At 40.1% G+C, this 22666-nt stretch overlaps 1 protein-coding gene across 3 annotated transcripts in view; it reads right to left on the bottom strand.

The window, feature by feature from the left end:
- Positions 1-458: 458 nt before the first annotated feature.
- Positions 459-22666, bottom strand: part of SPATS2 (spermatogenesis associated serine rich 2) — a 120228-nt gene continuing 98020 nt past the window's right edge. For 2 of the 3 annotated variants that reach the window (XM_059080608.2, XM_059080609.2), the window contains exons 8-13: positions 21416-21551; positions 11711-11769; positions 7244-7353; positions 4425-4527; positions 2995-3209; positions 459-1942 (exon numbers count right to left, since the gene is read on the bottom strand). In XM_059080608.2, the coding sequence (XP_058936591.1) occupies positions 1631-1942; positions 2995-3209; positions 4425-4527; positions 7244-7353; positions 11711-11769; positions 21416-21551 (935 nt within the window). In that variant the 3' untranslated portion in view covers positions 459-1630. The remainder of the gene's footprint in view (positions 1943-2994; positions 3210-4424; positions 4528-7243; positions 7354-11710; positions 11770-21415; positions 21552-22666) is intronic. The other variant, XM_067009260.1, reaches the window with a different exon arrangement.

Raw genomic sequence — 22666 nt, 5'->3', positions numbered from 1 at the left:
GGCTTCAGCCTTGGGAGAACAAATGCTGGGGAAGAAAAAGCTCTGCTGTTATTAAATCGTAGAGGCTGGGGTGGGTGTGGTGCTCTGGCACCAGCACCACCTGCTACATGCAGGAACCCCATTACACTGTGACATCCACTACTCCTGTGAAGGGACAGGCAGTGGAAGACAAGGCTGTGGACAGAACCTTTGGTTGCCTGAGTGAGCTGTTGGCAGCTGTGGGTTTTCTGAACTGGCAGGCTCTCCTTCGGAAAGTCGCCATTCCCTCTCCTACAGAGCTTTTCCCAAGAGGAACCGCTGCATCTGCTCATCCTGGCTTTTACATTTAATTTGGTTCTGAAAGTAAGCAGTGGACAAATGACTTAGGAATTGGACACCCTCATTTAAGCCCCGAACAAGCTGTTCGAGTGACTTCTACCCCATGAGGCCCAAAGAAAAACAGATAATGAAATGAAGTCACTTCCTGCTGTGAAACAAACGTGGGAACGTTTATGCAGTTGTTTTTATTTATTCAGCTCTAAAGATTGACAGAGGCAATTTTTTGATGGTTAACACCTTAGATTAACACTAATTATATTGCTATAAATTTGGTTCAGGGTCAGAATAGGAAACAGGAAAGAGGGAGAACAACAACAAAAATCTTCAAACACTGAAACAAAGAAATACTTTTTTTGGGCTTCCCTGGTGGCGCAGTGGTTGAGAGTCCGCCAACCGATGCAGGGGACGCGGGTTTGTGCCCCGGTCTGGGAAGATCCCACATGCCGCGGAGCGGCTGGGCCCGTGAGCCATGGCCGCTGAGCCTGCGTTTCCAGAGCCTGTGCTCTGCAATGGGAGAGGCCACAACAGTGAGAGGCCTGGGTACAGCAAAAAAAAAAAGAAAAGAAATACTTTTTTTTCCTTTAATTAAATGCTACTTTCCCATAGACTTCCCTAGACTGGTTTGCAGTCTAAGGTAATAGGAAACAAGGCTTGGGCATTTGGAAGAAACTGCAGGTTAAGCTATGGTGCCAAGCAAGAGACTGAAACCCAGATCTGAGTGTCAATCTCAGGCACGTTCTGAGAGCACAGGCAAATTCTCAAATGTTTCCCAGTGTTCTTTCCTTTTCACCAATTCAGTTTTCCCTTCTCTGGCTAATCCAGGACAGTACACAACCCCCTCACTGCCTCTCTTGGTCATGTTGTTGTTTACAGGGAACCTGACTGGCACGTGTGGCTTCTGCTTAGACTGGAAAGGCAGCAAGACCAGCTGCCTGATCCATCTCCTCCTGAAAGCCTAGACAGTCGGGGTTGCTGAGTAAGGCCTCTTCAGGCCCCTGAAAGGCCTGGAGCACTGGGAAGAACACTGCTTACCCTTGGGAAACCTGGCAACAGGTGTCGGTGATTCCTGGTGGAAATGGCCAGTCAGAATCAATCCATATCACTGGGAAAGGTCAAGGGAAAAAACAGCTTCCCTTCCAAAAAAAACGGTAAAGCAGAAACGAGGAGAGAAAAAAACCAAAATATTTAGAATGGCATCAAAAGTGAATGCGCAAACTTCTTTTTGTTATTAAATCTAACTACAAGTTTCCTAAAGTCCAGTTACCAAGTTGAATTGTGTGGGATAGAAGAGACAGGCCAGCTGGAATTTCCCTCAAGAGTTCACGGCTTCAGGCTGAGAGGTCCTGGGTTTGCGCTGGGGGAGCCCCTTTTTGAATGAGGGCTTGGGTGGGCTGGGCTCCATGCTAGCTCCAATTCCATTGGTCCCTGCAGAGTGAGTCTGGTCCCGTTCACTGGTGTTTCCTGGCGCCTGGGATGGAGCACTCTGGTACCTGGAACCAGATGAATACCACGAGCTGTTTCTGTAACGACCCCCACTGTCATGTCGCCCTTGGTTCGTGGGGTCATTGGACTTTGGGCCTTGTGGCCTGTAGCCTTGTCCTCCTCGTCTGTTCCCTGGCAATACCTAAGGATAAAAGAAGACAATGTTCAGAGCACTGTAACATTAGGGCACCCCGTTTGTTCCAGTTCAGTTTATTTAGGAGTATTCTGAAAGCCTAATAGCGGTATCCCAGGCTTGGGACTCAGTTCTCTCTTAAAACTCACAGAGTTTGATCAGCCAATCCAATCTAGACACTAATCAGAATTAATAAATCATTCACTATTTACCCCCTGCCTTTCACCCCCATGCTCTTCTCCACTGAAGAGCTCTTCTTTAGCTGGGCAGAAAAGGAAGAAAGAGCATCCTCTAAGGTTGCTACAAGCCCTCAGTTGGGCAAGTATCTTATCCCGTGTCTGAATTTTGTAGATCATAAGCCATGTGTAAAGATAATGAACATCTGGAATAATAAACATCACTATGATCTACTCTGCTATATATCATGAACCACAGATTAAATCACGCTGCTGTGACATTTAATACATCCTTCACATTACAACCCAGAATGCTTACGGCATAGGATTTTATTTTTGTCCTCCAATTCCAATGTAATACCAGTCTGAAGAATTACTGACAGCGCTGCCTTGGACTGCTCTTATGTATCTCCTTCAAACCAAGGAAAAAAAACTATGGATTATGCTTCTACTTTCTAGTGTTCACTCCCGCCCTAACAGGTTCATGCTCTCTCTCTCTCCCTGATATAATCTACACTGTGCTTCTAGGGAGTTGCAGCTTCAGATGCATTCTGGTGAAACTGCCATTGTGGTGTTTTTCTACCTCAAGATGGGTACATGACTCCCAGTGTGACCAATTACCAGGCAATACTACTACCAACAAAGCTAGGATCACTGCCAACATCAGAAAGTCAGCAGTCTTGGCGACAGGAAATCTAAACTGGCTGCTGATTTGGAACATACATACCAAATGCTCTCTCTGGAAATAACTGAGGCTGGAGGGATTCAAAATAGGTGTGGCATGGGCATAAAGAGAGGAAGGTAACGTACTGAGCTGTCATTGTTTAAGCTGTGACAACCTGGCAGCATTTCTTCGTAAGTTGCTCAGTGTGGAAGCTAGGTTACCTCTCGATGAGGCTGGTAGGGCCGGCCACTGGAGTTTGTTGTGGTTGCGAGAGTCTCCCCCGGTGCCGAGTTTTTCTTGTTAGCACTTGTAAGGCTGGGAGCAGAGGCACAGGTGGAAGAGGAAGCGGCAGAGGCATCACACGGGCTACTCAAAGACACAGATGTAACCGAGCTACATCGAGATCTGGTTGAATAGCTGTTCTTTGGATGGGACACTGAGACAGATATATGAGCAATATGTGGTCAGATGACAGAAGAGCATGATGGGTAACGTTTTCCCTATTTCTCCATCTCACAATGAGCAATTTAGGATAAAGAACTGTCTATCTGAGTATTTGTAAAGATAAGCTTATAAATAGGTAACGGGAAGGAAAATCTCCCTTCTGCCCTCTTCCTCCACTCCTGCCAAATCCCCACCACTTTGTAAGTGACCCATCCCCCCACCAATTAATGACTTCTTGGCGCTTCCTACCACCTAAACTCCTGGCTTTGGCTCCAGCGGCTGACTAAGCCTAGGAACAATAGTATGGGCCATATGTTCGCTTTCCTATGCAAGGAACATTCTAAAGTACAGACTTCAAAGAGAAAGAAAAAGTTAAATAAAAAGCCAAATTCTTTTTTAAAAATTTGAATGAGGCAAGATGAGTTACATATGAACAGAACTAGTCTTTACAACAAATATCTATCTCCCCAAGGCTCTTTCTGCAAAAATAACTCCAAATTCAAAATATCAATCTAGCTGAAAAATACTAATATTTTCAATTCACGTTTTGTCAGAATTCAACGGTCTAAAAGTCCCCCCTAGATGTTTTTCCTTGGCTTTAAGCTTGGGCTAATGTTGAGCTCACAATCACTGCCCTAGGTCCAACATTTATTTCACTTTCACACGGAGACAGAAAGAACTGAGGAGCCAAGCTCAGGACAGAAAGAACGGAGGAGTCAAGCTCGGGGTCTGGGTTTGACTGATGTGTCGCTAGGCTCTCACCACACAGGCACCTCTGTGCCCCGCCTCCACACACACCTATTATGCGCTAGGCAAAGCAGGTATTGTTACCTCCAGCGAGGAGTAAAATGAGCGGCCCAATGTAGAGTGCAGAGGCAAGGATTCAAACTTGGTCTGACTCCAGGGCCACATGCTCTTTATACTATATCCCAAACACATCTCAGCTCAGCAGGAAATGATGAAAAAATATGACCGCAAATTTAGGGAGCTGGAAAATGCCTACTACCCTCAGAGCTCAAAGCATCTGTGTCCACTGACTTATTAAGTATCTCAGAGTTCCTTTTCATTAAAACAAGCAAACAAACCAAAACCCAAGAGGGACTGAGGAAGAATCAGGGGGGAAGCCGATCGGCACTTCAGTTTCTAGTTAGTTGAGGGTGGTCTTCGCATCACCATCTCCTGCTCCCTGAATCTCTCAGAACCTCACCTTGTCCAAATGAATCTATGTTCTTCTTTAGGGTCTCTACATCACAGGTGAATCGGGCCACTCGTCCCAGATCCTCATCATATTTACGCTCACTAACAAAGTGCTGGAGAAAAGACAAAGAAAAGCCTCCAGGTGAGACAAACAATATATGTGGGATTTATAGCTTGCTATAAACAGACCAAACAATTACTTTCAATTGTTTTCTTTTTGTGCTTCAAAGTTCATTACATACATGGCCATCATATTACCAATGCTGGGTGATTGACAAAATTCAGTCATTTTCCTTAAGGCCCAAAGATAAGTCCATTTGGGAGCTTTATGAAATGCTAATGGTCATTAGGTGTAAATCAAGAGAAACTCTGGAGAAAGAAGGAACTCATGATGGAGGACCACCTTTCTCTTCACTGTTAGCCACTCTCCACATTGTTCCATTTTATACACAGGCAGAGGCAGCAGAGATGCTCATAAGTTACAACAATGATTCCTTAATTTTAATAGATGATTTGGTGTTCTTTAATACAAACTTCCTTAGTAAACCCACTTCACCGCGTTATAAAGTAGGATTTGTTAGTCCTTGTAATAGGAACAGTTTCTTCAGATGGAAAATCATTCATGTGAGAAGTCAGTTTTGCAAATGAGAAGAGTTTGTGCTGCAAGTAATTTAATCCTTTTAAGCAGACTGAGCTGAGAAGTAACCATCCCCTTGGGTCAAAAACCAACTATACTATAGAAATAGTGGGGCTAGAAACATGTCAGGAATAAAGTGCTTCTGGGGGTCTATTTCAATAAACAATTTCTAAGGTAGTCTGGAATCATTTTTTCAGATGTACAAGAGAGTAAGAAAGAAAAATTAAAGGCCTAGATATAATTTAGAAGAACTGAACTCAGAGCAGGCCTCTAACTGGGGGTGGCCTAATTCCACTTTGGATTTTCAAGGGGTAGAATCAAGTGCATCAGAATCCTCGGGATGCACCTAGAAGCAATAAATGGAAGAGGAGAAATAAAAATTACCTCTGGGACTTGAAGTCCTAAAGCTTCAGAGTATACTGTGGCTTAGGAAAGCACATGAGTCTCTATAACAAAGGCTTCAGACATGCAATATCAGTCTGAGATTAATTCTGAAACACATTCTAGGGTTTCCTGAGCCAAAGACATAACAGGAATGACAGAAATAAAATGATCTGGAAATAAGACATTTAAATTGCACAGCACCCACTTCAGTACACTGAAAACGTGGAAAGAAACAGATCCTTAGTCAGCCTGCAGAAATATTTCTAGCAGCTCTTCAACCACGTGGGAAGGGGAACAGATGAAGCTTGTGAGAGCCAGAATGCTTATCTAATTCCAAAGGGGTTTCTGGCTTCTCCCAGATAGTTGAATGAGACTGACTGGCATCAGTGCGAGGAAGACTTTCTATAAAATTTAGCAATATAGTCTTAGTTAATCAGAAAACGGTAATTTAAAGCTTGCATTGTTGGTTTCACTATTTCTCCCCAATATAGCCCAAGGGGAAGGAGTGAGAGAATAATAACGCGACATAGGTTTGTGTGAAAGACTGGGTGGGTCAGGATGGTAATAGGGGTGCCTGTAAGGTCTCAGATGATCTTCCATCTATGCTTTTATTTTACAAAGGCTGTTATATAGCCTCCCCAGCATGTATTCCTCTTAGATATGGCAATAAATCTCACACGTTCAGAAAGAGCAGAGTTAGGGCACAGGAGTAGAGAAGGCCATACAGTTCAAGGTTTAGAAACAATTCATTAGAATGTCAGTGTCCACAACTACCCATGAATAACCCAGCCTCTCTCAGGTTCCCATCTTAGTCTCAGAAACACTGTTCTTCATATAAGAGTTTAAAACATCTGAGTGCTGAATCCAAGTAATCTTTATAAACAGTTTACAATATAATCAACACCTCAAATTGCTCATTCTTCTCTTATAACATCAGAATTGACCCACCAACTATTTAACTATCTACTGAACACCTACTATGCTCCAAGGCACTGTGCCAGGGCACTGGAGACACAGCAGTTCCTGTCACTGGAAAGTTCACTATCGAGTGGGAAAGACAGATTAATCAAATGCACATACAACTGTAAGTGTGCTAGGAAGGCACAAACTGGGGGGACACGTCAGGAAAGTCAGGAAGGATGAGGTCAGGAGTGAGCTGTGTGCTGGGAGTGGCGGGGGAGGGAAAGAACGTTCTGGACACAGATGGAAAAGCACGGCAGCAGCCCTCACAGGAGGGAACAGCGTATGCCTGAGGAAAGGAGCGCGAGTATGGCTGGAGCAGAGGGGACAAGGGGGATGCCGTGCAAAGCACAGCAGCAGGGCCAGACCATACAGAGTCCTACAGACCGATAAGGATTATAGCCTAGCCTGAAAGCAATGGGAAATTTGAAGTAGGTTCAGTAATGCGAGGGACAGATATGAAGGGCTGGGGAGGTCAGGGCAGTGGCAAAGAGGAGGAGTGGAATCAGTTAAGAGGCTACCACAAAGTCCAAGCAAGAGAACCCTGTAGCTTGATCATGATGGTGGTGGTGGAGACAAAGAGAAAAGGTCAGAGCTGAGATTTCGCAGAAGGTCACAGGGACAGGGTCTGCTGATAGATGTGACTGTGGGAAAAGGAGAAATTCCCTAAGGTTTCCAGCTTGGACACTGGATAGATGAAAGTACCGTTTACAGAGAAAGGGAAAGGGCCGGGTTTGGGAAGAGGAGATCATGAGTTAAATATATTAGATACAGCCATGAATTATGGAGATTTGTTACTTTAGTCCCCAAAGGTAAGAAGAAAGGCAGAAAGGAGAAGGAAGTTCTACCTTGATATCAGCTCTGAGCTCAGCCAACTGCTCCTCTGACATCCGAACAGCCACATCAGTCATCTTCTTTAGAAGTTCGGCTTTCTTCTGACGGCTGAGCAAAATTTCCACTGTAGAGGAAAGGGAGTATGACTCTTACGGTCTGCTAAACAGGACAAAGAAGAACTAGAAGTATAGGCCTTGCAGTATGTACTTGGACAGCCAAAGGCTTAGCTGCCCACCCATCCAGAAAGTGAAAATACCAAAGGTCCAGTTTCCACCTTCTTGAGGGACTCTGAAGGCAGTTTACATGGTAAATGCTTTTTATGAATCATAAAGACTCATACATCACTTGTCATTTCTCTTTCTCCTCTTCCCACTTAAAAAACATTTATCAAGACGCATATAAATTAAAATAAAAATACGCACAAGGTAAAGAATACATCTAGAATAAATGGGTATAAAATGAAAAATAAAACTGTCCCTCCTACTTCTGACTTCCAGAGGAAACCACTGGTAACAATTTCTTATGTATACTTTCCATTATACTCTCTGCATACATAATCTCTCTCTCTCTTTTTTCCCCCTCACAATGGTCTCTCCTTTACCTTAGCTATTTTTACTTACTATGTCTTGAAGTTCATCCCTCATTAATACATTGGATTCCCCTCACTGTGTTTAATAGCCGCCTTGTATTCTACTATGTGGATATACAACAATTATTTACCAAGTTCCCTACTGATGGACATTAGGTTATTTACAGCCTTTCAAGAAGCATCTTCTCTGGCTTGCTCCCAGATGTGTAACTCAGGTATGGCCATGAAGAATGACAGACAATAAAAATTCCCTCAGAGTAGAAAGCCAGGGGCTACAGAGGACAAAGGGCAAAAGAAATCCTCTCAGGAAGCAGATCTAGGGGCTGCCAAATGAACCAAGGAACTTTCTCTACCACTGGGGCAGGGACTCTACTATTCCTGTCCAGTAAGCTTTGATCATTGCATGTCCAAGTGGGACTTTTTACTATAATTATCCTCTTTTCTCCCTATCTTTGCAATAACGTTTCTTTCAGTATATGGGATGCCAGACCACAATATACCATAACAGAGCTGTTGGAATATCTGAAACTACCCAGAAGTCCTGGACTTTCAGCTGAATATGTGAACTAGAGGAGACTGTGGAGGTGTTGCCATCAAGCAGGAGGTGAGTGTGTTCTCATTTTGGAAAAAAGAGGACTGCAGGGTAGCTGAGGAGTAGACTGTAGCAAAGACTGTTAGTGACTGAATATCCATTCTCCTCTATCTGAAGTCTAATGTTGCTGGGTACCAATGTGCTTAGGTAAAAAAAGCTACATTTCCTGGCTTTGCTACACATAACTGTATAATGTGGTATAGTTTGGCCATTGAGATCTAAGCAGAATTCAGAGGCGAGGCTTACTAGAAAGCTCTCTAAAGGAGTCTTAGCCTGCATATAACATTTTGCCCTTCCCTGACTAGAGCCGTAGGATGTATATTTTGACCATAAGCACAATGTAAGGATGGCTGGAGAGAAGGATAGAGAAGCCTGGGTCCCTCATATCATTTTGGAGATGCCCTACAGCCCTAGACTGCTTACCTCTGGACCTTTCATTTCATGAGAGAAAAAGAAACTCACATTTCTTTAGGCCATTCTGTGGCATACAGTCAAACTCAATTCCTAACTTATACACAGAATCCTGTAACCTACTAAGAAACTAGCCAAATTTGTTAGAAAAAAAATAGAATTTTTAAAGAGCTACATCAGGTGTAGAGCTGAATGTCTTTAGCAAGTTTACTTAGTCCAATTTGCCACATATATACCACCCACGAGCTGCTCATACCCATGTCAGGCTAATCACTAAGGGCACACTTTCCCAATAAGTTAGGAACATGCATACAAAAGTTTCTCAATACAAAGGCCCAACAAATACAAATGATCTGTTGGTCTGGCTCCCAAGATAAAACCTATTTGCCATTTGTATCAAATTCACTTTCTCTCAGCTCCAGCATTCTAGGATTCTAAGATAAAATTACAAGATATGTCAAGTAAAGATTTCTACACATATCATATAACTCAGAGGGCCTAATTATATGACCTTGGACAAGTCACATTTTTCCAGGGAACTTGTTTCTTCGTTTATGAAATGAAAAAAAATAAAACAAAATAAAATCCAAAAACCTAACTCTCCCATACAGTTGACATTAACATCACATATGAATGAGTGTGAAAGAACTCTGAACTGTGAAGTACTATGAACATATAATTAATAAACTATAATGTGTAAGGAAAAGAAAAAGAAACACCTTTTTGATACTATTGGTAAATGAGTAATTACATTAGTGCCATTGAGAACTAGGATTTTTAGCATGAGAGGGGTGGACTGTATTTGATAATATAAGATTGACCATGAATTGATAACTGGTTGAGGCTGGGTGCTGGGGGTTAATTATATTAGCCTCTCTATTTGAAATATGTTCAAAATTTTCTATAAAAGATGTATTTTATTTTATTATTATTTTTTGCGGTACGCGGGCCTCTCACTGCTGTGGCCTCTCCCATTGCAGAGCACAGGCTCTGGACGCGCAGGCTCAGCGGCCATGGCTCACGGGCCCAGCTGCTCTGCAGCATGTGGGATCTTCCCGGACCGGGGCACGAACCTGTGTCCCCAGGATCGGCAGGCGGTCTCTCAACCACTGCGCCACCAGGGAAGCCCAAAAGATGTATTTTAAAAAGCACGTTCGGACTTCCCTGATGGTGCAGTGGTTAAGAATCCTCCTGCCAATGCAGGGCACACGGGTTCAAGCCCTGGTCCGGGAAGATCCCACATGCCGCGGAGCAACTACTGAGCCTGCGCTCTAGAGCCTGCGAGCCACAACAACTGCAACTAATGCAGCCACGTGCTGCAACTAATGAGCCCACACACTCTAGGGCCCACCTGCTGCAACTACTGAAGCCCACGCGCCTAGAGCCCGTGCTCCGCAACAAGAGAAGCCACCGCAATGAAAAGCCCGCTCACCGCAATGAAGAGTAGCCCCTGCTCACAACTAGAGAAAGCCTGCGCTCAGCAACAGACCCAATGTAGGAAAAAAAAAAAAAAAAAGCACCTTCTTCTCAACAGTAAGGACTATGTCTTTTTTTTTTTTTTTTTTAGGGGCTATGTCTTCTTACTAATTTTATTTTCTCTGAAACTTCAACTTCAAAAAGAGAACACATAGGTACAAGAATGGACTGAAACTGTCACTGGAAATTTCAGGATATACCACTCAATTTAAATGAAATCTCACCTCTGAAAAACAATGGATAGCATCTCTGTTATGTACTCAAAATTTCATTAAAATGGATAAAAACTGAACTCAGCTCAGTGCTTCAAAGCTGCCTCCTCTGGCCCATGACCACAGATACAAATGATTTAATTGGGAGTCATCATCTCAACCTATTTCCATTCTCACCAGTTTGAGAGTAGGTTAAAAGAAACAACCTTCCAGGGCTTCCCGGGTGGCGCAGTGGTTGAGAGTCCGCCTGCCGATGCAGGGGACACGGGTTCGTGCCCTGGTCCGGGAGGATCCCACATGCCGTGGAGTGGCTAGGCCCGTGAGCCATGGCAGCTGAGCCTGCGCGTCCGGAGCCTGGGCTCCGCAACGGGAGAGGCCACAGCAGTGAGAGGCCCGCATACCAAAAAAAAAAAAAAAAGAAACAACCTTCCTAATTACAAATCTGGCATTCGATGGACGAAGGAAAAACTGTTGAAAAGCCCCAAATCAATGCCATTGTACAAGGTGCAGTTGGCATTCCCTTCTTTTCATACAGCTGTGTATCTTTAACCTAACCCTTAATAGAAATGACAGAAAACAGATATCTGGTTCTTCTGTATAAAACCCCACAAATTATACAAGTTAGACTATTATTCCAGACTCCATTTTAGTAAGCTTTCAAAGAACCGTCGTCATGGGTATCCTGAACCTTCAATTAATTGACTTTTTCGCCACCCAATGATAACAGACACTGAGTGAAGTTTCTACAACCTGAGGAAACAAAGAAAGTTCTGAGAGAGGTAATGACCGGAATGTATACACTAATTGTAGGCAACCTGGTGATGTCTCCTCTGATTATGCCAAAGGTTTTTTTCCAAGTAGAAAAAAATCCAGTGGAATTGTTCAATCACTGGAGGAAAAAACAAAATAAAACCCAGGCACCTGCAAGATACTTTATTTTCCTTAATTGGTGCTGTGGTGGCAGATACCATGAAGTAGTCTCTTAGACACTGAACTCTATATTCAAAATATTAAAATTTGGAAATATTGAAAAACAGGCTCTTGTAAAGTTGTTTCACCTGAAAGGATTCCTATGCCAGCATAGTACAACTGCTCAAGACTGTTTAATCAAATATATAAACTCTTATTGTGGCATTTATATTGAGCTTTTGTTATGGGGGTTGAGAGGTAGGTTAATAGCTTTAATAAAGATCAGTCTTACTTGCTTCAGCTTTCACTTTGTCCATTTCAGCAAGCAATGCCACTTCTCGATCCATTAAACTAGGAAGGGATGACAAAGGGAAAAAAGGTTTGATCAGAAACTCAAACAGGAACACTGCACATTGTTAATAGTGGAGAAAGACTTATGAGCTTGTTCCCTAAAAACATACTACAAAATAAACACTGTATATACCACATGAAAATCCTATCTCACCCTCAGCAAAGACTATTTTAAAGATTCCAATAAAGAAACCTAATTCCCTTTTATTTCTATATATTACAGTAAACCAGTAGCTACTCATCTAAGACTTGAGAACCAGTAGATGGCAGTAGCAAGCTACAAAACATTTCTCAGTAAGTTGTGCTGAAGTGGAAGTCCTCATGGAAACTACATATTTCTACATATGTGCGTATTTTTTATTTTATATTTTGGTCTATAAAGTTGGACAGCTTTGCTTCTAATGAATTTTTACCAGGCAATACTCCTGGCTAGGGCATGATAAATATACCCACGATTAGGATTTATAGATCTTCAACATTTTAGCACAGTTGCACCAAGTCCACTGGTGCTTTAGTCTTAAGAATGCAGAGTAGTCAAAATACATACATATACTGTGCTGGTTTTAGGTAAACGTTTAATAGTAATCCAGAAAAGATGGAATCAAAGGTTTTTGGAAGGCTTTTTACAGAAAAAGAACATTAAATAGTCAATTAGAATTTTCTCCACTGCAAATGTAAATGGTTTGTAAGCATGGGAAAGCTTTTCTATGTTCTTAGAAAAGAGCCCACCACCTTCAGCGAACATATAAAGAAATAATAGGCTGCCCTAGGATTAAACCTCTGGATGAAAATAATTTTCCTTACCATATCAGTTTTGCTTAGCGGTGGCAAAACAAACAAACAAACAAAACCCCAAAAACAAAACCACAAAACTAAAACTTTAATACCTGCACACACATGAAATGTTCCAAATCTCTTCATATTTGAAATTCATTCTAATTTCTCCTTTTGAGTGGGAATATAACTACAGGGTTAACAAAAGTTCTCCTCTTGTTTCTGGTTGTAAAACTAATCACACACATATGCATGCATATATATATATATATATATATATATATATACACACACACTCACACACACACACACATACACACACACAGTCTAATTCAATTTAGCTCAATATGTTGTTATGCTGGCACAAAGTGGTTAATATGGAGACTATAGTGAGATATACAAAAAAGTATAAGGCAGGGACATTTCCTCAAGGAGCAAAATCTGTTATAGTAAAGTGCTGGAGAACACAGGTTTGATAATCATTATGCATGATGTTAATACACGACTTGTAACGAAACAAATTTGGTTGGCATATTAATCCCAAAGCACCAGACTAGAGAGAAGATACAACTATTGTGATAGGGTAGCAATACTTTTGCTAAGAAAGCATTCCCCAAACCTTGGCAAATATTTTGCTCCAAGAACTCTAGCAGCATTTGGAATACCTAAAAGGCAAAACAGAAGCACATCTGAGACAGGAGCTACTAGGCTTCGAGTTTATCATTACCTCTCTTCTGTCACTGAATCACTCTAAGACGCAGATCTGCACTGTGTCAGATGACAAATTTGTCTCTGACAAAACTTGTAAAATGTTTATTAAAAGAGCTCAGCAAACAAGTAAGATTTTTGCAGCTTACAATCTTTATTATGAAAAAGTAGAATGTCACATGGTACTTTTTCAGCAAGGAAAAAAAGTTCTGCACTGTCACAATAAGACTTCTGTGTCAGTATGAGCTACTACATTGAGATGGTACTTTTTTTCCCTGTGAGAATGATTAGCATCCATTTACATAACCTTTGTTTCTTGAATAACTCATTTCATAAGAAATTCACAGGGCATTGTGTGAGCAACTGTATAAGCACTCCAATTAAAAAAGAAACAAAAGCTTACTTTTTCATGCCAAAAAAACACTGAAAAGCAGTAAGCACTTCTATTTCTTCTTGTTTGTCATGTTACCATCTATTGATAACACCTACTGAAAGGTCCTGTGATGTTAGCCAAGCATTAAACAGAGGAATCTATTGGCTAACTGTTGGGATATTTTCTCAGAGAAGAGCCTGATGAATCTTTGCAATTTTTCATTAAATTTTTTACAAGTCCTTAAAATAGAAAAATGAATAAATGTTAAATTATATGTAGTGTAAGTGCCTGACGATCAGCTTTTTTGATTATAATGTAAGTGCCCAACATTAAGCTTTCGGTTGACGACATTCATAAAGAGCCAGGCCACCTCACCTATGAGGTTCCCCTTTTAGAAGGCCCTGGGCGACCTAGATAACTGACCCACTTGAGTGATCCTACTTTTCCTTCCCACGCTTTCTTGCTCTTATGTTTTAAATTTACTAATAAAGAACCCGCAAAACCCTAGGCACCCCACCCTCAACCCCAATAAAGGCATGACCCCAGGTCTGCACTCTCCTTAGGCACACTCTGCTGTGTGGTTCCAGGCATGCCATGTACCCTCCACGACTTGTGAGTAATAAACCTTGTTTTTTCTTCAAAATCCCCTGATAGTTGTTGCTGAGGTGCATCTGGCAATCGTAAGAAGCACAAGGGTCAGTCCGCCACAACACTGGCTCATAGGGGGGCAGGGGCCACAAGCAGTACAGGGCCCAGGTGAGTAACCCCAGGCATTCCTAGAGCATCACTAAAGATAGGCTGAGACCAAGACAAAACACTATTAAGAACTTTCTTAAAAGTACATCACATAATGTATTACAGTTGGGTAGAAGAATAACTGTATTTTAGGTAATTAATGCTAAAGCATTTAGGGATGGTATGTTATGTCTGCAACTTCCAAATGGTTCCACCAAAACACACACACACAGACACACACACACACACACACACACACACACACACACAGAGCAAATATACTGATCACTGTACTATCCCTTCAACTTTTCTGCATACTGGAAACTTATTTTTTTTTAATTATTATTTTTTTTTTTTCAGTACGGGGGCCTCTCACTGTTGTGGCCTCTCCTGTTGTGGAGCACAGGCTCTGGATGTGTGGAAACATGCCCATCACAAAATAAACAGAGAAGGTGAGAAGAGTGCAAAAGTGGAAAGTAGGCTAAGCATAAGATAAATAGCAGAGGCATTTTTTACAATTAAAATTAGTAATTTACTGTAATACAACTTTCTGACAATGAGGAAACTTAAGCTAAAGTTCCCACCTGTTCTAAGCTGTATGGCGGTCCCAGTATGGATCTGTGGCCAAGAGATTCAAAAGTACCTGTGGTTTGAGGTAATAGTTTTCAGATGCCATAGCTACAAGCAATGAGTCCTCTCAGAGAGTGATGAAAGGCTCATTCAGACTGCCAGACTTTCTGTTACCTTTCCTACTCAGTACTTGAGGGTACTAAGCTTGCAACTGTTCTGTCAAGGCTTTCCTGAATGGAAATACATGATGATGAGAATCTGATAACACTGGACTCAGAAACTGATCATGAAAATCCACTAAATATTGCTGGGACTCTGTTTAGAAAGACACTAGGTCTTATTAAGCCTGGGCCTCATAGAGCATAGAGAATTTCCATATCCTTTCTTTGACCATGAAAGATGGTTTTAGATGTCTTGTCACTGTTAAGGAAAAAGACTGGTAAATGTCTGAATGTTCTCTATTTCCTTCCCTCCTTACCAAGACATTTTACCATCTTCACATTTCCTCAACTTACTCTAAAGCTTTTGCGTAATTCAGTCGGTCAGAACAGTTGTTCCTGTAGCATCACCATTCATATCTCTGAGATACATTATATATCCATCATTTGAAACAAGCCCTTTAATTAATACATTTAACATGTAGCTTATTGATTAAAGCTATTGCCTTCAGTAATTCCTTGGTACCAAAAAACTGTTAACTATCATTTGTTTATGGTTGTTGCATTAGAAAACAATGTTATAATAGAAATGACGCTGGCAATTCCTGAGCCAACTAATTATTTCAAGGGTTTATACTCTAAACCACTCAATAATGTTCTTACAAAACATTTGAACTTGATTTTATTTGCTGAAAACCTAAAACCTATTTATTCTAATTCCACTAAAGCAGAAATCCAAGTAAAGCAAAGTCAATGCAAACACCTTTATCTCTCTGAAGACACTTCTCCCTTCTCATATAAAACAACCAAAAAAAGAGAATTTTCAGTAGTTTTTGTTAGCAGAGAATTAATGATGCTTCAAGTGTTTCATAAAACTCTGTATTCCCAGCACTGGTTTTATAAGTATGGTACACACATCTGGGCTCAAAATAGAAACAAAAAACACCAGTTAGGCAGCCAGGTCATCGTGTTGAGCTGAACAACTGGGGTAAAGTGAATGGAAAGAATCAGCTTATTAAATCAAATTTGGATCTTTTGAAAACTCGGCTCCTCTCTGTTAGGAGGCCTTTACAAAGCATGTAATGTAATTTTCATATTTCAAGAATCTCAAGTAGCTTTTAAGAAGTTAGAATGTGGATATAAGCTGTTCTTGTCGGACAGGCCCTTAATGGAAAACCATTCTTTCTGTTCTTCTCCAGTGGTCAAAGCATCTCAATTCTAAAGTAATACTAGAGACCATATGATTCGACGATATTTTACAATATGTTTTGGGAAAAAGAAACAGTAGCAATCTAGATTACCAAGGAGCTCATTGTTTAAGTTTCTAGTTGGTAAGGAAAAATAGTTGGAGTGTTAAGCCACATAACGAGTGACTGACTTGATCCTAAACCGGGATTTGTTTTTTTGAACCTTCTCTCTGGATATGATAGCAACGTCTAAAGGGAGACATATATGCACTAGGAAGGCGAAGACTGAAAAAATAAAGGCAAACAGAGATACCTGGTAAGACACACAAAAGGAAGCATGATATAGTGGAAAAGTATCACTTAATAACAAGTATGACTTTTGGCAAATTATTTTTTTTCTGTGCCCATTTTTTTCATCTATAAAATGAGAATAATATTACAAATGATATTGTTATATATAGATATTGTGCATAAAAGTTTCTGAGATACAATAATACCTCCATAAATGGCAACAGCAATTATTATTCTAATTTCTGTACTCATGTTGATTTCTCAGTTTCAGCAGAATATCTGTTTAGTAAAATGCCCTCATATTACTCTGGTAAATCATTATACATTCCAGATCCACTGTCTAGAAATTCTTTTTTTTTGCCACGCCTCACGGCATGCAGGATGCTAATTCTTAGGCCAGGCATTGAACCTGTGCCCCCTGCAGTGGAAGCACAGAGTCCTAACTACTGGACCACCAGGGAAGTCCCTTTTTTTTCTTCTTTTTTTTTTCTGATATGGATCATTTTTAAAGTCTTTATTGAATTTGTTCTTCTGTTTTATGTCTTGGTTTTTTGGCCATGAGGCATGTGGGATCTTAGCTCCTTGACCACGGATCGAACATGCACCCCCTGCATTGGAAGGTGAAGCCTTAACCACTGGACCACCAGGGAAGTCCCTAGAAATTCTTAAATAAACACATACACATACTAACACAGTGCAGGCAGTTATAAAGAGGTGAATCAAAGATAATTTAAGTGAAAAGAATACACTACAAAATTACAATCTCACTATGATTATATCTATTAAGATTACACATGCTTATAGATAAGGGACACAGGGAACACAAAAAATAAAACATTAATGATGTGTTAAGGTGGTAGAGTTATATGACTTGTATTTTTTTAAAAAAACAATTGTTATAATTATGGGAAATATAGTAAAAATAAGAGGGAATAAAGGAAACTTTAAAAAAAAATTCAGATTCCTTCATCAAACACTCTCATTCTACTTTAGCCTCTGACTTCTCTCTCACTACTTTCAACTATTGTCCCTTAGCTCTAGCTACACTGTGAAGTCCCTACATGTCCCTTCTGTGCCTTTGCTTATATCATATCTCTTAAAGGATCCCCACCCTTTCTGCCAGTGTAAATTCCATGTGTTTTCAAGGCTTGATCATGATTCATTTCCTCCAAGAAATCTTTTCTAATTGACCCCCTCCACAGTAACCTTTCTCTTAAAATCTACATGCCTTTCCCACAACTAAGATCTGACCTGAAGAATAAATGAATTGTAAGTCACTCCAAATTATGACTTAAGAAGAGTGATTTAGGCCCTTAGGAATTACAAAATAAAAAGAACATTAAATATTTTGGATGGAATGGTCCTTCTTATAGTTTTGTTTTATTGAACTAAAAAAATCCTTTAAAGAGGTTCATAGGCTCAGTCAAAATCCTGGTCCTCTTCATTCTAAGCCTCTTCTATAACAACTGAATTCCTTAGTCCCTAAATTCTCCTGCAGTGGGGTTTCTCTGTTACACAGTCTTTAAGCTGAGGAGGAGATAACGTACGAGATATGCACCCAGAGTCTCTAGCCTTCTTCTCAAGCTTTAGTGGGGAAGTGAGCCATCAGTGATGGGTGGGATGAAGACCATAGGTTACTGGGAGTCAGAACACACAGATTCAAATACTGAGTCTGCAACTTATGATGTCATGTTAGGCAAACAGCTTAACCTAAGACTCAAATTCCTTTTAATAGTAAAGTAAAATATAAAGTTCCCTCTGCACAGGACAGAAATCTGGATGAATAAATCAGATAGTATGAACATGTTTGGTACTGTAAAGTAATCTTCGTATGTTATTTAGTTATTTTCACAGATGGTTAAAGGGTTAGAATTTTAAATCAAAGAATATTGAGAACCATGGAGGAAAGAACTAGTAGAAATAAGATATCAATGTACTAAACATGTGAAAACTGAAGAATAATTTAAAACTAAAGAGTGCTAGGTACCTTTTTGATAACATTATAACAGTAGTGCATTCCTTTATTTCTATGGTTTTTAGACATTTTTGAAGTGCTTTCATTCATAAAATTATTTTCTAAATTTTCAGCATCTCTATAGATGGGCTTTAAAATTTAAGGATCTAAAAGCCTTTGTTAAGTTTACTATAAGAAGAAAAGAGAAGCTCAAATAAAAGGAAATAACTTTTCTAAGGTGAATGAGGAATCAGCCAGGAAAAACTTCAGTCTTAAGCACAGGCGTACATTGACTTTATGTGCTGTAGAATCCCAAATTTATTACCCATTTTCCCCTTTTAGTAAGTACCTTTTGACTTTCAATAAAACAGAGATTTTATTTAAAAGGCAGGCTGAGTGTGTATTTTGTTGGCACTTTTCACCGACACATATTATGACAACTGTCCGAAGTAGTTTACACACTCCAGCTTCATGTTTTACTTCATATCCTGCTCCTTAACGGCCTTAAACTTAAGTCAGCTAGGAGCTCCAACAATGTGTCAGACAAATTTTATTAATTAACAAGAAAAGTAAACCTGGGTCTAGAGATGATTATTACTGGATCACCAATAAGAACAGATTTGACGTTTTACATCCTGGGAAGCCTCTGCTTTTACCTTCCCACAGGTAAATGTCAGCTTTCATTTGGCCTTGATGTGAAAGCAGTTATCGGCATAATTCCCCTAGTGCCCCGTCAGGTGTAATGTAATCTTACTGTTGCAAATTTGTTAGAACGCTTTTCTTTTCTTTTATACTGTAACCAACACAAAAATGGCTTCCTAAGTGACGTTAACTCCAAGCTCTGGTTCAGTGCCAAAGGGAGTTAGCTCACCTGCCAATTATATCTTGAGGTAGAAACTACAGGGGCAATGAAATAAGCCAGTTTAAAAAGCCAATCATCCAGAGAGAAGGCTTTACACCAGCAGGAAAGGGCAGGTAATGTCTTTCCTCATGTTAAATTGACCTGGTTTCTACGCCTGCTAATCAATCCTAAATACACAGTCTCTAGGCAGGAAACCATTTCATTTGTCATTTGTTAAAGGAGGCTCCCCCTGACTGGGTTCCAAGTCAACAAGGACTCACAAATCTCTCTCCCGGAACTGTTACTTCCTGGTTCAGGCTGGTTCTGAATGGAATCAGATCCTGTGGCTAAGTAATCAGTAAACTAAATAATCATGGAGACCGGAGGTTTGTCAAGGCAAAGTGGTGATGCTCTACTCTTAGCTCTTTATTCTTTTCTTGAGCCAACAATATCTGATATGATAATAATCCAGAGCAAAGGGCATGGGAATTTCTCCCAGAGGGTCAGAAAGAGGAGAAATCAGTTACCTCGAAAAATTTCCATGGGAAGTTAGAGTTTATTTAAGGTGAATTTCGGAGAATTGGTTGGATTTAGATAAGCAGAAAATATAGGAGAGCATTATTAGTCTGGAAAAGTGGCCTTAACTAGTATATGGAAGAGGAAATGTGTACGTTAAATTTTGAGACGAGTAATCTGGCTACAGCAAAAATGTATAGAAGAAAAACAGAAGATATGACATTGAATTTCTAGCTATAAAACCTGAAAGGGGAAACTTGGGATTCAGGACAAAGCATGGGTAGCCTAGCAGATGAATTATCTATCCTAAAAGTAGTTTTTGGTTCATGGACCACTCTACACTTTGCAAATGATAAAAGCAGTGGTCAGCAACTTTTTGGAGGCTTTATTCTACATCTTCGTTAATTCACTCCCTTCTTCAGTTCCACAAAACAGGAGGACTGAGGCTATTCACACTCGTTCTATCTTCTGTCTGCTGTGGCATGAAGTGACCAGACTAAGTTTGTGAACAGAGACATGGCTGAATATGACCTCAGGAAACAGCCCATAGACAGGCAAGTAAATGGATGGATGGTTGGGAGGAAGAGTGGTGTAGGTCCTCCCTATTCATGAAAACTTCCTCTCACATTTCAGATCCACGCAAGTCTTACAAGTAAGCAGAATGGACAGTCTTAAATCTCCAAATATCAACCTAGCTGCTTGTCTTCCTATCATTTTACTTAATTTGGCCCTTAGGTCTTTTCCATTTTCAAAAAAGTCCCTTATAAAATGCAAATACCCCCCCGAAAGGAGTTATGGTTTAAGAATTAGTTACCACTTTACTATCTAATAGTTAAAACAGCTTCAGTGTCCTAGAAAAAAATTAGAATATATTTCTCCTCCCAAAGATTCGATAATCTATAATCAAATATGTTCGATAAATAGCTCCCTCTTGTAAATTCACAAGGCAGATTAGCACTGAAAAGGCATTAAGAAGTCTAGTAGTAAAAAAAAATTTAAGTATTTTCAAACCTCTTTAACTACTAAACCCTATTTCCCCTACAGAACACATATATTTTAAGATAGAATTTTTAAAAACAAGTTTAAAAAACACAAAATTAAAATAAATTAATGATTAATAATAGGGCACAGAAGAGACCATTAGGGTGGGACGCATTAGGAAAACAAAGACATCTTTTCTACTTTATAACTTTGTTCAAAAACAACATGTCATTGGTTGCAGATTCCTGGTTTAAAAGACAGTCCCGAATGTAAGGATGCGTGACCTACTCTGTAATTATTTGTCCCTTTCCAAACAATGTTAAGTCAATATTAATTAGGCCCATTCCTAAAGCATTATGAGTTCTCTCTACCATTCATTCCCACACTGTGACCACAAGTAGAATGAAGCAGAAAGCTAAATATAGCATAGGATTTTCAAGTCTTTCTCCACTATGCAGAGTAGTTAAGAGTTAGGAATTAAAGAATTTGGTGAATGGCTAACCATCTTCTATAAATGATCCTTTTTGTGCTACTGATATCAAAAGCAACTTAACTTACCAGCTCTGCAATTCAGCAAAAGCTTGTTTCATTTTCTTAATGGAAGCATCCATCTCTTCTTTAACTACAACTCGATATCGTGCAAGAGACACTGTGCAGCGCTGGAGGTCTTTCACAGATTTTTCAATATTAGAACCTTGGAAAAAAACCCAATAAAAAAAGGAGCACAGGTGACTTGAAAGCTGGATCTGAACACCTAAGCATGTAATGTAACAAATGTCATGTGGACTAAGAATACTTCCTAAATGGCCACACTCCTCAACAAAAAACTAATATTTTCATAGATTCTTTATTTAAATAAGTATCGTGGCCAAGATGGAGTAATAGGAATTGGATTTACCCTCCTGTCTTAAAAAACTTCAGACACACCCAAAATATATGAAACAATGGTTTTCAGACAATGAACAATAGGCAGTACTTCTCACCCACTACCCCCCAGCCCCCTGCAAAGAAAACAGACACAAAAGAAGTGAGGACTATGACTGCCCCAACTTACTGCCATAAGAGAGTTTCCAGGCTGCAATGCAAGGAGGAGAAATCCTAAACTGAGCCTGGAAGTCTCCCTGAATTAAGCGGACAGAGTTGAGAATTCAGTGAGGCCAAGGTGGCTAGAATTCTCAGTGCAGAATACTGGAGAGGAGAAAGCTACACAAAAATGAAAAAATTGTACAAAGATCTACAGAGGATTCTGAGTGCATGGGTGTGCAGAAACTACCTGAAACAGGGAAAAGAACCACTGGAAAGCAGCAGGGGGAATAATCCTCAGAGCTTACCCAGACCAGGAATAGTTCATGTTCATACCAGCCAGAGTGGGGCACCAGGTAGAGTACTTAGAAGGGTACTGCCTCAGTAATTAGCTCTAGACTAAAGGCTGCTCTATTTCCATCTAACAAAGCTTAAAAAAGCAAGCTTCAGATTGTTTCCAAATAACAGTCCCAGAATAAATCACAAGAATATTTAAAGAAATACAAAAATATCTAGCAATCAACAAAGAGAAATTCACAGTGTCTGGTATCCAATAAAAAATTACTAGAGGCAGAAAAATATGACTGATCCATAATGAAGAGAAAGATCAATTAATAGAAACAGGTGCAGAAATGACACAGATGTAAAATCAAGTAGGTAAGGACATCAAAACAGCTAATATAATCAGATACCATATGTTCAAGAAGGTAGAGGAAAAGCATAAGCATGTTAAGGAGAGACATGGAAGATATTTAAAGACCCCAACTGAACCTCTAGAGATGAAAA

This window comes from Kogia breviceps, chromosome 12 (assembly GCF_026419965.1).
Source record: "Kogia breviceps isolate mKogBre1 chromosome 12, mKogBre1 haplotype 1, whole genome shotgun sequence".
In the NCBI taxonomy this organism is placed as follows: Eukaryota; Metazoa; Chordata; class Mammalia; order Artiodactyla; family Physeteridae; genus Kogia; species Kogia breviceps.
Note: the sequence above shows the minus strand (reverse complement) of the source record. Positions and strands in the feature narration are given on the sequence as shown.